General features: G+C 45.5%; 1 protein-coding gene across 1 annotated transcript; it reads right to left on the bottom strand.

Moving 5' to 3' along the window:
- Positions 1-6,151: 6,151 nt before the first annotated feature.
- On the bottom strand, positions 6,152-13,871 carry ZNF648 (zinc finger protein 648). The gene has a single exon (XM_081824777.1). It carries the CDS (start codon positions 13,837-13,839, stop codon positions 12,130-12,132), a length of 1,710 nt encoding a protein of 569 aa, XP_081680903.1. The 5' UTR covers positions 13,840-13,871; the 3' UTR covers positions 6,152-12,129.
- Positions 13,872-16,717: the final 2,846 nt, after the last annotated feature.

Here is a 16,717-nt window from a genome sequence, read left to right as displayed (position 1 = left end):
CCTATTTTTATTGATTTTGAGGGGGGTTCTCTGTGCCTCCTGGATTTTGATGCTTGTTTCCTTCCCCAAATTAGGGAAGTTCTCTGCTCTAATTTGCTCCAGTATACCTTCTGCCCCTCTCTCTCTTTCTTCTTCTTCTGGGATCCCAATTATTCTAATATTGTTTTGTCTTATGGTATCACTTATCTCTCGAATTCTGCCCTCGTGATCCAGTAGTTGTTTGTCTCTCTTTTTCTCAGCTTCTTTATTTTCCATCATGAGGTCTTCCATATCACTAATTCTCTCTTCTGCCTCATTTATCCTAGCAGTTAGAGCCTCCATTTTTGATTGCACCTCATTAATAACCTTTTTGATTTCGACTTGGTTAGATTTTAGTTCTTTTATTTCTCTAGAAAAGGTTTCTCTAATATCTTCCATGCTTTTATCAAGCCCAGCTAGTATCTTTATAATCATCATTCTGAACTCTAGTTCTGACATCTTACTAATGTCTGTATTGATTAGGTCCCTGGCAGTCAATACTGCCTCTTGTTCTTTTTTTTTGAGGTGATTTTTGTGTCTTGTCATTTTGTCCAGAGGAGAATAGATGAATGAAAGAACAAAATGCTAACAGGGTAACTATGACCCAGAAAAATACACACTAAACAAATCAGAAGAGACCTGAAACCAGGGGAAAATGAAGGGAAAGAAGGAAAAAAGAAAAAAAAAAAGAAAAATGAAAAGAAAATGATCAAATATGATCAGGCTGGTGAATAGATCAGTGCCACACATTAGATTTTGGGTGTATTTTGGTCTGTTAGAAGAAACTGCCTCCCAAAATTTTAAGAAAGAAAAGCTTACATATGTACAAAAATAAGGGTAAATACGATGGAGGGATGGAATATGACTGTAAAGATGAAAATTATAAAAGATTTTATAAAAGGAATTGATAAGAAGTTGGTTGAAAAAAGAAAGAAGAGAAATTAAAAAAAAAAAAAGGGAAAGTGCGATCAGGCAGGAGACTAGAACAAAGCCATACACTAGAGATTTAGGGTATATTTTGGTCTGTCAGAAGAAACTGTAACCCAAAAATTTTAAAGAGAGAACAACTTATACAACTTATATACACCAAAAATGAGGTTAACTACTATGAAGGGATAGAATATGACCCTAAAAATGAAAAATAAAAAAGATTTAAAAAATGGGATTGATAAGATGTTGGTTGAAAAAGGGAAAAAGAAAAAGAAAAAAAAAGAAAAAAAGAAAACTAAAAAATTAACTTTGAAAGACTAAAGAATCAGGGGGAAAAAAGCCATGAATTCTATGTGCAGTATTCCCCTAGCGCTGGAGTTCTGCCGTTCTCATTGACGGTAAACTTGGTCTTGGAGGGCTGTTCTTGCTGATCTTCTGGGGGAGGGGCCTGTTGCCGTGGTTTCCAAATGTCTTTGCTGGAGGCGGAATTGCCCCACCCTTGCCTGGTCCGGGCTAAGTAATCTGCTCGGGTTTGCTCTCCAGAGCTTTTGTTCCCTGCAAGCTTTCCGTTGGGCTTTGGAGGAGGAGAGTGAAAATGGCGGCCTCTCAATCTCCGCCCCGGAGGAGCCGAGAACTCGGGGCCCTGCTCCTCAGTGCACCCCCAGAGAAAAGCCGTCAGTCACTCCCGTCTCCCCGGTCTCCGGCAGCACTCCATGCTCACCCGGCCTGTGACGGAGCATTTCTATCTCTGGCACCCGACCCCGTGTGGAGTCTCCAAACCCAGCAGATGCCTGAGGTGTGCTCCTGCACCGCTCCTCCCGGGGGAGGAAGGGGAGTCTCCCCGGATCTGCCGCTTGTTCGGTCCCTGCTGGAGGAGCAGTGGCCTGGCTGTGCCGCGGGTCTCGGTGTATGGCAACCCTAAGCTGAGAGCCTGCGCCTCGGCTCTGTCTCTGCAACCGGCTTCCCTGCTCCGATACCTGGGAGCTCTGCCACACTCAGGCACCCCTGGTCTTCCTGTGACCCTGAGGGTCCTGAGACCACACTGTCCCACGAGGGTTCCACCCCCTGCTTAGCCACTGGAGAGATGTCCCTCAGCGGAGCAGACTTCTAAAAGTTCCGATTTTGTGCTCCGCGGCCCTATCACTTGCCAGAAGTGGCCGACGGAGGCCCCCTCCCCCGCCATCTATCCTCCCGAATATCGCCTCGGATTCACTTCTCCACATGACCTACCTTCCAGAAAGTGGTTGCTTTTCTGTTCAGAGTTGCTGCTCTTCTTTTCTTCGATCTCCTGTTGAGTTTGTAGGTGTTCAGAATGGTTTGATCCCTATCCAGCTGAATTCCTGGGACCAGACGAAATCCAGGTCTCCTACTCCTCCGCCATCTTGCTCCTCCCCTTACATTTTGTTTTTATCTCCATTAAGATCTATTAGCTAAATCAAGCTTTCTAATGTGGTCACTAACTCAGTCCAGGTTTTCCCCCAGACTCTGCCCTGCCATGGATGGCTTAAAATAAATCTAAGAATGTGGTTTCTTTTCCCCTTAGAAATGCTGTGGTCATTTCTAGCAGGAGTAAAGTAGGTATTTTTAGGTGCAGATAATGCTGTTATTAATGACTGAGAATTGAGTTTTTACAGTTAGCAGACTCCTTATCAAGAAGCCTGGTCCTTTTCCATAATTTGGTGTTCTGCTTGGTCCTTTCAGGACTAGTCTTTATTGGAGTGTTCCACTACAGTAATCCCTGTGCTGGTTTGCATGCAGTTTGGGATGCAAATGTAGCCTCTTCCCTAGAGTACCTTGGTAATTTTGTTTATTTTTATCATTAATTGTGCATTTTTTCAAAATAAAATATATATTTTTAAAGCTGTGACAGTACTTATTTGGTTGAATTTGTAACTTTTTCAACCTATACAAACAAATTTTATATATTCCAGGAGTAATTGTTACCTTTATAAAAGAGAATATGGCTAATTTCCCATATTAGTAGTGAATTCATTTCCACATTTTAAGAAATCCACTCACTCCTTTGGAGTATGAGTTGTTTTAGTCATCTTCTGTTTGTTTTTTTCCTTTTAAAAAATCATCCAAATGGGGCGCCTGGGTGGCTCAGTCGTTGAGCGTCTGCCTTCGGCCCAGGTCATGATCCCAGGGTCCTGGGATCGAGCCCCGCATTGGGCTCCCTGCTCTGTGGGAGGCCTGCTTCTCCCTCTCCTGCTCCCCCCGCTTGTGTTCCCTCTCTCTCTGCCAAATAAATAAAATCTTTAAAAAAAAAAAATCATCCAAAAGAATGTCTTTGGTGGGGCTTACTTTGTAAAACTGCCGTAGTCCCTTCCTATTGTAACTGACTTAAGTTCCTGGGTTAGGGTGCTGGACACATATTTGGAAGTGAAATCAATCTAACAGAGATTCTTAAATTCAAGCCAGTTGATGGGCTTTACAAAGTCTATGGCTCCCTGAAACCACAAAGGAAAACATCAGTAATGTGGATTATTTTGATAGGATCCATAGCTTTTATTGGATTCTCAAAGAGCCTGTTCAGAGCTACTTTACAAAATTTAGGGAGTGACTCTGAGTCTCATTCACTCTAATTTCATCGTTGTCTTTAGTTCTTTATGGATTCTCTCGGAACTGATGTATCATTAGAAAACCACCATCTTTGATATACCTCTAACGAATGCCTTCTTTTACATTTGTGACTATATAGGCATTAACCGGGGTGCCTGGGTGGCTCAGTTGGTTAAGCGACTGCCTTCAGCTCAGGTCATGATCCTGGAGTCCTGGGATCGAGCCCCACATCGGGCTCCCTGCTCAGCAGGGAGTCTGCTTCTCCCTCTAACCCTCTTCCCTCTCGTGCTATCTCTCATTCTCTCTCACTCAAATAAATAAATAAAATTTAAAATATATATATATAGGCATTAGCCTCTTTGGCATGGTGCAAGTGTGTTTTAAGATTTTTTAAAATTTTTGAAATGGATGGAGAAGAATTTGGAGAAGTGCATGCTGACATTGCATACTTGTTTTTGCTTTCCATCTTCCAGTTAATAAGTGGTGATGGTAGAAAACAATCTGAAATAAGTAATATGGTGACAGAATAACTTGAAAGCTTAAGTAGATAGTGTCATTGAGATGGAAATGGGCATGATGAATGGCTCTTAGGAGACAGAAATGGCTATAGATTGAGAATTGAAAATGCAATCTTAAAGCCATTTTATTAGTATAAAAAGAAAATGTAAGCATTTCCATCTTAATATCTGTTCTTTTTTTAATTATTTTTTTAAATTTTTTAATTATTTTTTGGTTTTTTTATTTTTTATTTTTTTAATTTTTTAAATTTTTTTATTATTTCTTTAATATCTGCTCTAAGTATTATTTAAATCTACCATAATTTCTGAAATTAATAGATTCCATTAAAGTTATGATCTTTAGTAGATTTAAAGGATAGAAATCAAACCGCAATAAAGTAGAAAAGAGGATCTGGTAGAATAGAAAGAGCTCTGGCTGCCACTGAGAGCTGTACAGTTCGCAGTTCCCTCACTTGTAAAATAGTGATCGCTAAGGTCCACTGCAGTTCCAAACTTTCTTTGCTTAAGTGACAGGACAAATTAAATTTCTACTGTCCTTTCAGCTACCTGAAGTGAAATAAGGGATTATCACTTAATGTTCATGGTCGCAAGAAGGACCTGATACTATTTGTTTTGCAGTAGTATAGTCCACTGAATAGCAAGCCACCTAAAGATAGCACTTAAAGATGCTAGTCCTTGGAACCTGTAAATGTGATAAAGGATTTTGAGATGGGGAGATTTCCTGGATGAGGTGGGTAAACTCTAAATGCCATCATAGTGTCCTTGTAGGAGAAAGGCAGAGAGAGATTTGGCACAGACAGAAAAGAAGACAATATGACGATGGAGACAGAGATTGGAATGATGTAGTCACAAGACAAGGAATGCTGGCAGCTACCAGAAGCCGGAAGGGAGAAGGAACGGATTCTCTCCTAGAGCCTCCGGAGGGAGCTTGGCCCTGCCGACATCTTGATTTTAACCCAGTGATAACTGATTTCAGACTTCCAGCTTCCAGAATACCAAGGAGATAAATTACCGTTGTTGGGAGCTACTTAGGTTGTGGTACTTTGTTGCGTAGCCAGAGGATAGTAACACAAGGGATTCACACACACTCATATGCAGACATCCAGGCATTATGATTGGGGACCTAATTACATGGGGGAAGATAAGATGCACATTAACTGCATCTCTGTGTTTTCTGTTTAGAGTTATACTAGTCCCAGGTTGAGAGAGAATTATTAAATATATGTTTCCAGATGTGTGTCTTGTGATTTCAGAAGTACCAGGGAAGTGCCTCTCCCAAATATCTCCCTCCATTGATGCCTAAAATCCCTTTTTTAGGACACACACCTTTTGCAGTCTTAAAATGGAAAAAGTAAGTATCGACGTATTTGTTCCCCATCACTTCCTTTTCAGGAACATGAATTGAGGAGTACCAAACAGGGGCTTCAGTTGCCTCACCTTTGCGTCTACATTACCCTCTTATTCAAGTCCTCTCCCTCATTAACCCCCTTGGTCCTTGAGGACGGGAATTCCAAGGAGGCTGAGTACAGGGCAGTAGGCACAAATCGGGTTCAGGAGAAGGGACAGTGTTTAGAGCAGAAGGAACAGTGACTGCGCAGTGAGCCACGGGCGGAGCCTGGGTGTGGGCCTTAGGTCCACACTCCTGTCCCCACTTCAAGGCAAAGGCAGTACAGTTGTGCAGATCGGAGCTGGTGTTCCGGTTGGTTCCGTGCTTCCCTAACTATGGGATCTTGGATTGGTTGTGTATGCTTCCCACAACTTTGTTTTCTTATCTGAAAAGTGGGGCTAACACTACTTTCATAGGACTGTGGTCTACATTCTAGAGAATTAGAGATTTTTCCACTTTCTAGGGAAGACCATGCATTACTTTACTTATCTCCGCGAATTAGGAATTGCTGTATTCCAAAAAAAAAAGAAGATAATCAAAAGGGTTTCACTCTCATCCTTCCTTATCAATTGTGGTGCTGGTGTCCATATATTACCCACACTGCTTCTGACCCCTTCCCAGAGGGTCCCTTTTGTTGGGTCTTAGAGTCAGGGTGCCTCATTTGGCAATAGGGCAGATGACACAGGGGTTTCCTGAATAGCAGCTGAGCCTCTGCCAGCCTTCACGATAACCATTGATTGGGGCAGAGGGGAATGTGGTGTTGGGAAGAGGAGATGTGTTCCAACCCCTCTGTCAATTTTCTTAGGGCAGAAATCAGGGCTCATGATGACATCTAATGACTGCATTCTTACTCATTAGGAGCAAGTTATTCTCTATGTTACCGCTTTTTAGCTATTGCTGCACTAACAAATTACCAAGCAAAACTTTGCAGCTTAAAATAACAAGCATTTATTATTTCACACCGTTTCCAAGGATCAGGAATTTGGGAGCCACTTAGATAAATAGTTCTGGCCTTGGGTCTCTCATAAGGTCTCAATCAAGTAGTCAGCCAGGTCTGTAGTCATCTGAACTCTCGGCTGGGGCTAAAAGGTCCCCTACAAGCTCACCCATGTGGCTGTTAGCAGATTTCCTCACCACAAGGGCCTCTTTATAAGGCTGCTCAATGACATGGTGGCTGGCTTCCCTCACAGCAAGTAATGGAGGGCAGAGGAGAGAGAGAGAGAAAGCAGGCTGTGGAAGCCACAATGCTTGTTATGATCTAGCCTCAGAAGTTGTGCATTGACACTTCTACTTTATTCCATTTATTAGAACCCAGTCACTGAGTCCAGCCCACACAAAAAAGGAAGGAGATTAGGCTCACTTCTTAAAGGGAGGCATATCAAAGAACTTGTGGGCGTATTTTTTATTTTTATTTAATTTTTAAATTCTTTGGTTTTTTTTAAAAAATTTCAGCTTTATTGAGGTATGATTGACACATAAAACTGTAAGATATTTAAAGTATACATTGTGGTGATTTGATACACATATACATTGTGAAAGGGTTCTCCCCATCTAGTTAACACATCCATCACCTCACATATTGATCTTTTTTTTCTTTGGTGAAAACACTTAAGTTCTACTCTCTTAACATATTTCAGTTACACAATACAATGTTACCAACTACAGTCACTGTGTTTTACATCAGATCCTCAGGTGTCATTCATCTTATAGCTGAATGTTTGTACCCTTTGACCGACATCTCCCCAACTCCCCCACCCCCAGCCTCTGGCAACCACTCTTCTATCTGGGTTCTATAAGTTTGATTTTTTTTTTTTTTTTTTAGATTCCACAGATACATGACATCATACAGCATTTGTCTTTCTCAGTTTGACTTATCTCATTTAGCATACATAATACCCTCAACATGTCTATCTGTGTGGTCACAAATGGGAGATTTCCTTCTTCTCACGGCTAATATTCCATTGTGTGTGTGTATGTGTATATTAGAACTTCTTTATCCATTCATCCCTTGATGGACACTCATGTGGGAATATTTTTTAAACCACCACAACTGCAGAAAATAAAAATGTAAGCAAGCACGATTTCTAAACAAAAGGTGGGGGATTTGCAGCATGTTTTCCACGTGGCAGAGATGCAACCTATTTCTTAGAAGAAGCACATAGACCTTAGTGACCCTCGCTTAACAATACTGATAGACAATAGCCAAGAACTATTAGTCTTATCTGCTTTCCGAGAAAACAGTTGCATATCCCACGTGGGAATCTTTTTCAAGGGTCTCCCATAACAGATTGTTGTAGGGATTAGTTGGGATGATGGATGTAGTGCCAGAACCCTAAAAAGTGTTCACTGAATGGTAGCTATTACTATCTTCTCACCAAACCTTATTGACTCCACCTCTGAAATCTTGGACATCTCTTCATCTTACTTACTAACCCACTTGTCCTTGACTTCATCTGCACTACCACAGACAATCCTTCCTTCCCTCCTGTCCTTGGCCTCCTCTACATCCTCTTTGCTTTACAGAAGAGGTCAATTTTACTTTAAATCCTAATTATAGCTTAGGTTTTATAGAAGCTCCATTTATTCACTGAACTTGACACCACTCAGTGAAACTCTGAGCCAATTTGACTGAGGGCGTGGGAAGTGGTTAAGGAGAAAACACGGAAAAATATTATCTAGCCATTGTGGAAATTTTTAATTGTTCTGGCATGGTTTTATGCAGAATGGAGAGAGGGCAACTGATGTTAAAAATGAGCTTCCCTCTCAACTTTAAAAAGACACCATTTTCTGGCTCGATGAAACATTGTCATTCCATCTGTGGTAATATTTTCATAGGTCATTGAGTTTGTAGTTCACCGTCTAGTTCTGAGTCTAGCAGTGACATCTGCTTGAGTATTCTATCAATTAAATTGATGATTTCCTTCCCTGCAAGAATTTTTAAGTTTAAGTCAGAACTCCTGGGTGATCTGTTGGGTTCATATCAGAGGTAATGTAGCTCTTTAATGTGCATGCATTTGGATGACAGAATTTTGTGTAAATGTTGAGTGTCAAGATTCTTTGTTGGTGTATTTTTTGTGTATGGCATACACAGAATGTTTCGTTAGTGAGATAAAACATCGGTTGGCCTTCAAGGAACCATTGCTCCTTTAACTCAAATCCCTTTCTGCTGGCCGGCTTCTTGACTGCTTCTCTAAGGGATTAATGATTACTAGCTGCCAACCCAGGCTCTTCCAAATCCATAGGTCTTCCTTCCTGGGTCATGCCATGATTTCTGCTGTGCTGTATTTCAACCTTTATCTTCTCTTGAATTTATGGTGACCTACTTTAAAAATGCATGTCACCAATAATTGCAGAGTATTCTTCTATGCCAAACAGAGGCAGTTGGCCCTGTAGTTAACAGCACAGTCTCTGGAACCATTAAATGGCTCTACCTAATGCTTAAGTGTCAAAACATCATAATGCTACCCCCTAGCCATGATGTCTTGGGCAATATAACTTCTTTGTCTCTTGATCTCCTCATCTTAAAATTAAAGATGATAATCACCATAGGTTTACTTTAACGTTTGAATAGTTAATATATATGAAACACTTAAAACAGTCCCAGGCACACTGAATACTATGTAAGGTGCTATTATCACTATCATCTAAAGGATATGGATCATGATGACTGTGGACTCTGGTGGATTCAAGAGAATGTTTATTGAGTAGACTCTTACAAATGATCATTTTTATTTGTTATATCCAAATTAATTTTGGCAAACTAAACTGTGGAAATGGCACTAGTTTAGAGAGAAGCTTTAAATTCTATTACAAAGAAGGTCCTGCTCTGATTTTTAATTACAGAACAGGGACATAAGATTGTCTGCTGTGATGTGAAGGTTTATAGAAAACTAGAAAAGTAGTTCACTATTCTTTGGGGTAACAGTCTGAGCCGGAATAACCTTATTCGAATGCTGCTTCTTCTGCAAACAGAGGATTCAAATGCCCCCACTTTGGACGGGCAGACTTTACTGGGCAGAATTTGTGCCACACCAGTTTGTAGTTGGTTGGCTTCTCTTTTGTATCTGCTTCTCCACTCCATGTATTGTGGCCTTTCGCTTCAGCACCACTGTCCAGCCCAGTGACCTGTGGCTACAGTAAGGGGACTTCATTCCCCTGCAATACCTATTCAATATGATGCTTGCAGCTGGTGTGAGAAAAGACTGGTTGGGAGAATTTTCCTTAAAATGTGACTTGATTATGTGAGACCACTGAAGGATTATTGAACTTCTCTTCAGTCTATTCAGTATAAATATAATCCCCTATATTCCAGAAACGCAGTATGTAGCTCCAAAGTTACCAGCACAAGCTAACCTAGTTTTTTTCTGCCTATTAACAAAAAGGACACACTTTCTCCCCAAAGGTGTGCCCAGCTCAAAGCTATACCTAGATACGGCATCTAATCTGCAGAAATGAGATTATGGGACCACATCAAAACCTGCTTGCTAGTTTGAGTCCACCATATCCAAGTCAGGAGGTATTCTAGCAGTGTGAACCTATTTTTAGTCTCGTTCTATTGTGATCTCATCCTGATTGCCTGCTTACTTTCATGTTATCTGCTTACTAGATGATAAAAGTTAGTTATCACCAATAATTAATTATACCAGTGGCCCCAACTTGGCTGTGTATCAGAAAATATGGGAAGCTTAAAAAATTAGAATCCAAGATGCACAGCAGACCTGTTTCAATATTCAGAGCTAGGATTCAGCAAGTTGTATGGTTAACAAACAGCTCAGGTAACTTCTCTAGAGCCATTTTATGAACTGGTTTGGGGAACAGCTGCCTTAAAAATTTATAGAAGCAAATTAAAATTTTAAAGTATCAAAACTGTACTAACAACCCTCTTTTTAAAAAAACAATACAAAGAAAAGAAATAATGACTTCAGTCTTCAGAGATTTCATTGGTTACCCAGGAAAAATATACTAGCCTTTACTCTGTTCATAATCACAAGACTATGGTTGATTTTTATGACCTCTACCAATTTAATGTCTGTGCCTTCAGCCAAATTGCCTTTCCTGGCAGGATAATTCCAACTTTTATTGCCCCATTACTATCACTCCTGATTAGGCAATGCAGATGCAGAAGCTGAAGCCAAGGTCATATCACTGGTAAATGATGGGGGTGGACTAATAACTCAACCATTGGCCCTCATGCCAGACCCTGAACCAGCTAACTCTGCTGGTTGGACATGCAGATGTGTCTAAGGGAGCTAAGACACAAAACTTCCAGGCATGCAGTCCGAACTCTTTTACCAAGGTTACCTTTGTCAAACAAAGTATGACAACATGTATCACTTCTCTTTGGCTCCCATGTGTCAAGGTGGAATTCAAGAGAAATTCAGATTTAGCACCCTTTGGTGGCAATTTTAGGAATATGCTAAAGATATCCACAAAGGGAGAGTACTATACATTCTTATGGAATATCTTATTCCATATTTGCCCCTGTGCATAAAGGAACTCTGTGAAGTCACGTATTCTTCATAGTTGGGGTCAAGAGCTAAGAACTACTGACTTTAAACGGCAGAAAATCAATCCATTTTGAAGAATGGCTGTTGGTAATAAACAGATTTCAAATAACCTCATTAGAGAGTAATTGTGAGTCATATGGGTTTCCAAACCTGGTTTTAAGGCTTTGAAACAAAGACAAACCAACTGGCACTTGGGCAAGGGGTATTTTATTCTATTTACTTCAAATTGGAGCTAATGACCTGGAAAATTGAAATGAATCTAAGAGGTTTCTTGAACTATGGTCAGGCCCATTTAGAGAAATGTTATATATCTCTCTGTAAATGGTCATATTACTCTCTGTAAATTACATATGGTTTAAGTTCCCAGGGTGGGAACAGGAAAAAAGGTGGCCAGACAGGAAGCACATGTAAATTTTGTGGGTGAGACTCAGGTTAGTTCCAGCTTACTGAGATTGACTATAAAGAGGAAGGGACTTCTTTTTCAGATGCTAAGGTTGCTCTGGACTTACAGAATAACTGGTTCCAAAACATAGGACATAAACTCCCCTCTCTTTAAGATAAAAGCCTTCTATACTTCAAAGCCAAGACCCATTTCCCAAGGGTAAAGTAATTTTGGTAGGAAAGTGAAATGATGTGCTGTCTGGCTGGGTCTGAGCTAACCCCAGGCAGGCTTTGTTGCTTTGGAAGAGTTGCTCACTGAGACCACTTCCAGGGATTCCTTTATTCATGTGAAAACTGAAAAGTACCTTTCTCCCCAGAGGACCAGCCCCTGATGCCTTCTTAGTATTTGCATATGGCTTTGAGGGCAGGACAGGACAATCTTCTTCACTGTGTCCCTGGAGGCTTGCACAGTGCCCAGGATATAATTCCCAATTCACTGAGATCCCCCCACCAAGGAACTCAACTCTTGACCAGTTCTCACTACTGTTTCTTATCCTTTTCCCATTGACTATGACCTCTGAAATTCAGAAGAAAGACTGTTGTGAAACCACACACGTGGGTGTCAGCCCTCCTCTTACTCTTCACACAAGAGATCGAACACATGTATCACATGGATCACCGGATGGCCGGCGACTCACCGGGGGGAAAGGCTGACCGGTGGGGCTAGGTGATATTACCGCGTGAATGGGCTTGTCCATGAAGGAGGGTTCCAAGCGATGAGGGCGCAGCACAGCGTGTTCACCTTCCCTGAGAGCTGCTAGAGCCGTCACTCATCAGAGGAGGAGGGGACGCGCTCCTTCTTGCAGGTACCGTGCTTGGCTCGGTGCCGCTGGAGGTGATTGGACCTGGTGAAGGCCTGGCCGCAGTCCTCGCACTGGTAGGGCCTCTCGCCGTTGTGCACCCGGATGTGCTGGGCCAGCTCCGACGCGATTCGGAAGGCCCTGCCGCACTCCGCGCAGAGGAAGCCCTTCTCGCCGGAGTGGATCTGCTGGTGCCGCTTCAGGGTGGAGGAGCGGGCAAAGGCCTGGCCGCACTGGGCGCAAGGAAAGGGCCTCTCCCCCGTGTGGATGCGCTGGTGGCGCACGAGGCGCGAGGGCTGCGCGAAGGCCACGCCGCAGTCGGCGCACTTGAAAGGCCTCTGGCCGGTGTGCAGCGTCTGGTGCTCGATCAGGTTGGAGGATTTGGTGAAGCACTTGCCGCAGGTGGGGCAGGGGAAGGGCCGCTCGCCCGAATGCACACGCTGGTGCTCCATCATTCGGCTGGCCACGGCGAACTCCCTGTCGCAAGCGGGGCAGCGGAAGGGCTTCTCGCCCAGGTGCGTGCGCTGGTGGCGCAGAAGCGACAGCGGCTTGTTGAAGGTCAGACCGCACTCGGCGCACGGGAAGGGCTTGTTGTTGCTGTGCATGTTGCGCTGGTGTTTGCGCAGGTCGGAGGAGCGCACGAAGGCCTTCCCGCAGTCCGGGCACGGGTAGGGTTTCTCGCCCGTGTGGGTGCGGATGTGCTTGCGGTGGTCCGAGGACCAAGTGTAGGCCTTGTCGCAGAAGGGGCACTGGTAGGGCCGCTCGCCCGTGTGCAGCCGCCGGTGCTGCTGGAGCGTGCCCCGGTGGGAGTAGGCCTTCCCGCACAGCTCACAAGCGTAAGGCTTGGTGCCTCGCGGCTGCGAGGGACTCAGAGGGCTGCTGGCTTTCTGGAAGGCCCTTCCTCCCCGTAGGCGCTTGTAGGGAGGCGCCTCCTCTTGCCCACCCTCGCGCGCACCCTCCGGCTTCTGGCCCTTCCTGCCGGCCCGCGCCTTGGCCAGCACCGCTGCGGCCAGGCTGGCTGCGGGCGCAGACCCCCGGGCCGCGGTGCACGTCTCCTGCGTGGGGAGGGCCCAGCTGCCCCCGGGCTTGGGGAAACACATGAGAGAGGAGTTGTCTGGGGACGTGTCTACACCTCTCTGTGCACAGAAATCTCTTCCCGTCTCAGGGAAGCTGGACGGGACCCCCAAGGCAGCGGCCAGGTTTGCCCTGGAGTCTCCATCATCTTCGGCAGGTAGTGATTCCCTAAGCGGTTGCGTCCGACCTAACAACTTGTGTGAGAGGTCGCCAGGGACGGTCCCCGGAGCTGTGCCTCGTCCAGGGGAGTCCTGGGTCTGGGTGATCTTGGACTCATCTCTTCCCCAGCTGGCCTTCATACCAGGCATCACCGTCGGTTCCTTCCCCACGCCGCCGGCACTAAAGGAGCTGGAGAATTTCTCTTCCTCGCTGGGCCGATGATGCCATGGCAAGTCAGGACTGTCTTCAGTCACCTGGGAGCTGCTTCTTGGACAGGCCTGGGTATCAGGGTCCCCAGTGCTCCCTTTGTCTCCTGCCTCCCCACCATCTTCATCCTCTCTCTCGAAGCTCATGCTCAGGATCTGGGGGTCATGAGCTTCCTCGCTCAAGCTGCAGAGGGGAGACACCTTGCCCCACCTTTCCTGGAGGTCCACCTGTGTCATGACTTTCAGGCACTTCTATTCCTGCTCCTCCTAGACAGAATCTTTGCTTGGCTCAGGATACCTGCACAAAGGAAGGTATTTTTTTTGTTTGTTTAATATATCTTTTGTTTTTCTGGATTCTTACAGAAACATTTTTTATTATTGAATCATAGTTGGCATACAATGTTATATTTACGTATTTTTAATTTAGGTAAATCATACACACATGTATGTATATACGTATACACACATTTATCGTGTGTTTCTTTCTTTCTTTCCTTTTTTTTTTTACAAAGGTAGTGTTTTCACTTACCTTCAGTTTAAATGTTTAACTTTTCCCCAAGTGTGCCATATTTATCCCACGGTATTTCTGGCAAACCCCACAGGTCCCCAGCTGTGCATGTACCCTGATTTGAGAAGCATAGACTTAGGGTTTGACAGCAAGGCATGAGACAAGGAAGCCATTGAGTTTTATTTTCTACGTGATTTTATTTTAGCTTGAAGACACCGAGAGAGCCTGCTAGGGTTGGCTAATAAGGGCTGTTTGTGTGAGCGATACGTTTTACGGGAGTCGCTGGAGTAGAGGCAGGCTCCTGCAGGCCTGGGGGGTGAGGGGCAGTTTCTGACCAGAGGGCTGAGTTTGCTTTTGTCCAGAGGGAACCTTCTGGGAATCTCAGAGGGGGTAATGCTATAGTTTCACTTTCTGGGCAGACATTATGAGCCAGGTAAAATGCTGAGCGCCTCACAAGCAGGATTTCATTTCTTCTTCCTAGCAACCTTTAAGAGAGATGCTGTTACTATTTTATTATTCTTTCCGTTTCGCAGACCAGGATAGCGAGGTCTAATGGGGTTTCCTACCTGCCCAAGGCCACACTGCCCAGGGACAGCAGCCCTGATGCTTCTCTTTCACTCCGAGGCCCCGATGTTAAACCCAGAGCTGTAGGTACTACCTCCCAGACGTGGCCGCCAGACGGAGGCCTGCCCTGGGGCTGGGCCCAGCCCCAGAGCAGCCCCAGCATCCTGGGGGGAGAGCCACTGCCTTCTGCAGGCATCAAAGCCCCTTGTGTTTTCTGGGCCAAGGAGCCTTGGCTACGGGGCCTCACCACCGGGCTCCTCCCTGCTCTTTTTGACCCAAATTGCCCTCCGCAGAGAAAGAGGCCAGGACACACGCTGTGGAGACTGTTGCCTGGGGTGGTCAGGAGTATTAGTCACTGAGTGTTTACTTTCAGAAAGCTCCTTCTTTCCTCCTCCGCCCACCCTCCACTGTCTCCGGCAGAATAAGAGGGGCCATCTCTGGACTTGGAGGCTCCGATGCACTCCCCATCGGGCAGGAGGCGTTCTATCACCCGCCAGCAAGGGGTAGTCATTCATTCAACAGATATGTACCAAACCCTCAAAATCATAGGCTTGTGCATCAACAAGTGTCTCAGCCTTGTTTTCTTCATCGGGAAGATGGAAGATAATACGGCTGCTGTATGGTCTGTGTGAAGCTCTTGCACATGGCTGGCATTCAGTGACTAGTTCGTTGTCCCCTCTGCTGTCAGCTCCTCTGGCCCCCAGCAGGACTTCTGGGAAGTGTCCAGATGGACAGTTGAAGCAGTTTGGTGGTCAAGGTGCACTTAATAAAGCCATATCCTGGCCCCACCTCACCAAACTGCCCTGCCCCCAGCTCTTACCTGATCATAAACCCAGTTATTGTGTGTGTGTGTGTGTGTATGTGTGTGTAGGAGGGGAGCAATGGGGGGGAATCCTCACTTTGTACGTGGGAACAGAAGCCACAGATGGTAGGAGGGCATAATGCCACAGTGGCTGGGGTCCAGTGTCTTAAGTCCCTTTGTGGCCTCAAGCCCAGGGACCACTCCCTCCCTCTGACCTCCCTCTCTATCCCCATAACAGGTCAGAGTGTGGCTGGCATAGCCTTGGGCAGGAGACCAGGCTTGATGTATTTTCAGCACACTGGTTCTTAGAAGAGTGGCTGCGTGCGTGTGTGTCTGTCTGGTTAACAGAAGGGACACCGTGCTGGCCAGCTTCACATGGTTTCCTCAGGCCAGCATGCCTGATCAGGGACTGTGGTCCACCAGCATGGACAGCAAAGGGATGCTGGATTCCTTGGGCTTCTTTCTTTCTCTGGGACAACACTCTGCGCATGTTCAGACGGAACTGCCTGCAGACCACTCACTTCGCCGACCCCCACCCCCCTCCAGCACACGGACCCAACTTTACATACATGTCTCATTCCCCCTCCTCTGGGCCGCCGGTGAGCCTCCTCCGGGCAGCACGCCGCACTCTGCCGGCTCATAGCTTCGCAGAAGCCTGACAGAAGATTGTCTTTTCAGATGGGAAATCCCTCCCCTGTCTAAAGCCACAGCCCTAGAGAGTATATCCTGCTTTCTTCCGCCTGGAGCTGCCAGAGGTTCTCTCTTGACCACCGACAAGACCAAGGGGAAGGCAGGGGCTCAGGGTAGGATCTTCTGACCGAGTCTACACCAGTAGTCCTGGTCTGGAAGAGCCCTGTGCCATGGTGTGGCTGGAGCTTCTGCTCTCCAGATACGCTGACCCCCAGACGCCGTCAGAGCACAGCCCTTTCCTGGAACTTCCACCACCCTTACCAGCCAGGAGTGGCCCACACGCAGCCTCCAGCTTACTCACCTCGTACAGGGACACCTTGCAGAATCCTGGCCTGAGGGCTTGTTCCAGCTCCAGCCCCTGCCCCTCTTCCTGCTTTCCTTCCACAGATTGTTCTAGGTCCATCCCAGGGCAGCCCCCTCCCACCTTCTCCTCTGCCTTTAGGCCTTGCTCTCTACCTTTGGCTCTGACACAAATAGAGGCTTACCTGGGAAATGCAGACAGCTGCGCCGGTCCCCCACCCCGGCTTCTGTCACACGTGGCCTCTCAGCCC

The sequence above is a fragment of the Leptonychotes weddellii genome, chromosome 6, assembly GCF_054177405.1.
Source record: "Leptonychotes weddellii isolate Sample4059 chromosome 6, ASM5417740v2, whole genome shotgun sequence".
In the NCBI taxonomy this organism is placed as follows: domain Eukaryota; kingdom Metazoa; phylum Chordata; class Mammalia; order Carnivora; family Phocidae; genus Leptonychotes; species Leptonychotes weddellii.
This window is presented reverse-complemented; position numbering and strand designations above follow the sequence as displayed.

Excerpts from the sequence above, each read along its gene's own strand:
- ZNF648 (XM_081824777.1), bottom strand. The coding sequence starts at position 13,839 with ATGACACAGGTGGACCTCCAGGAAAGGTGGGGCAAGGTGTCTCCCCTC.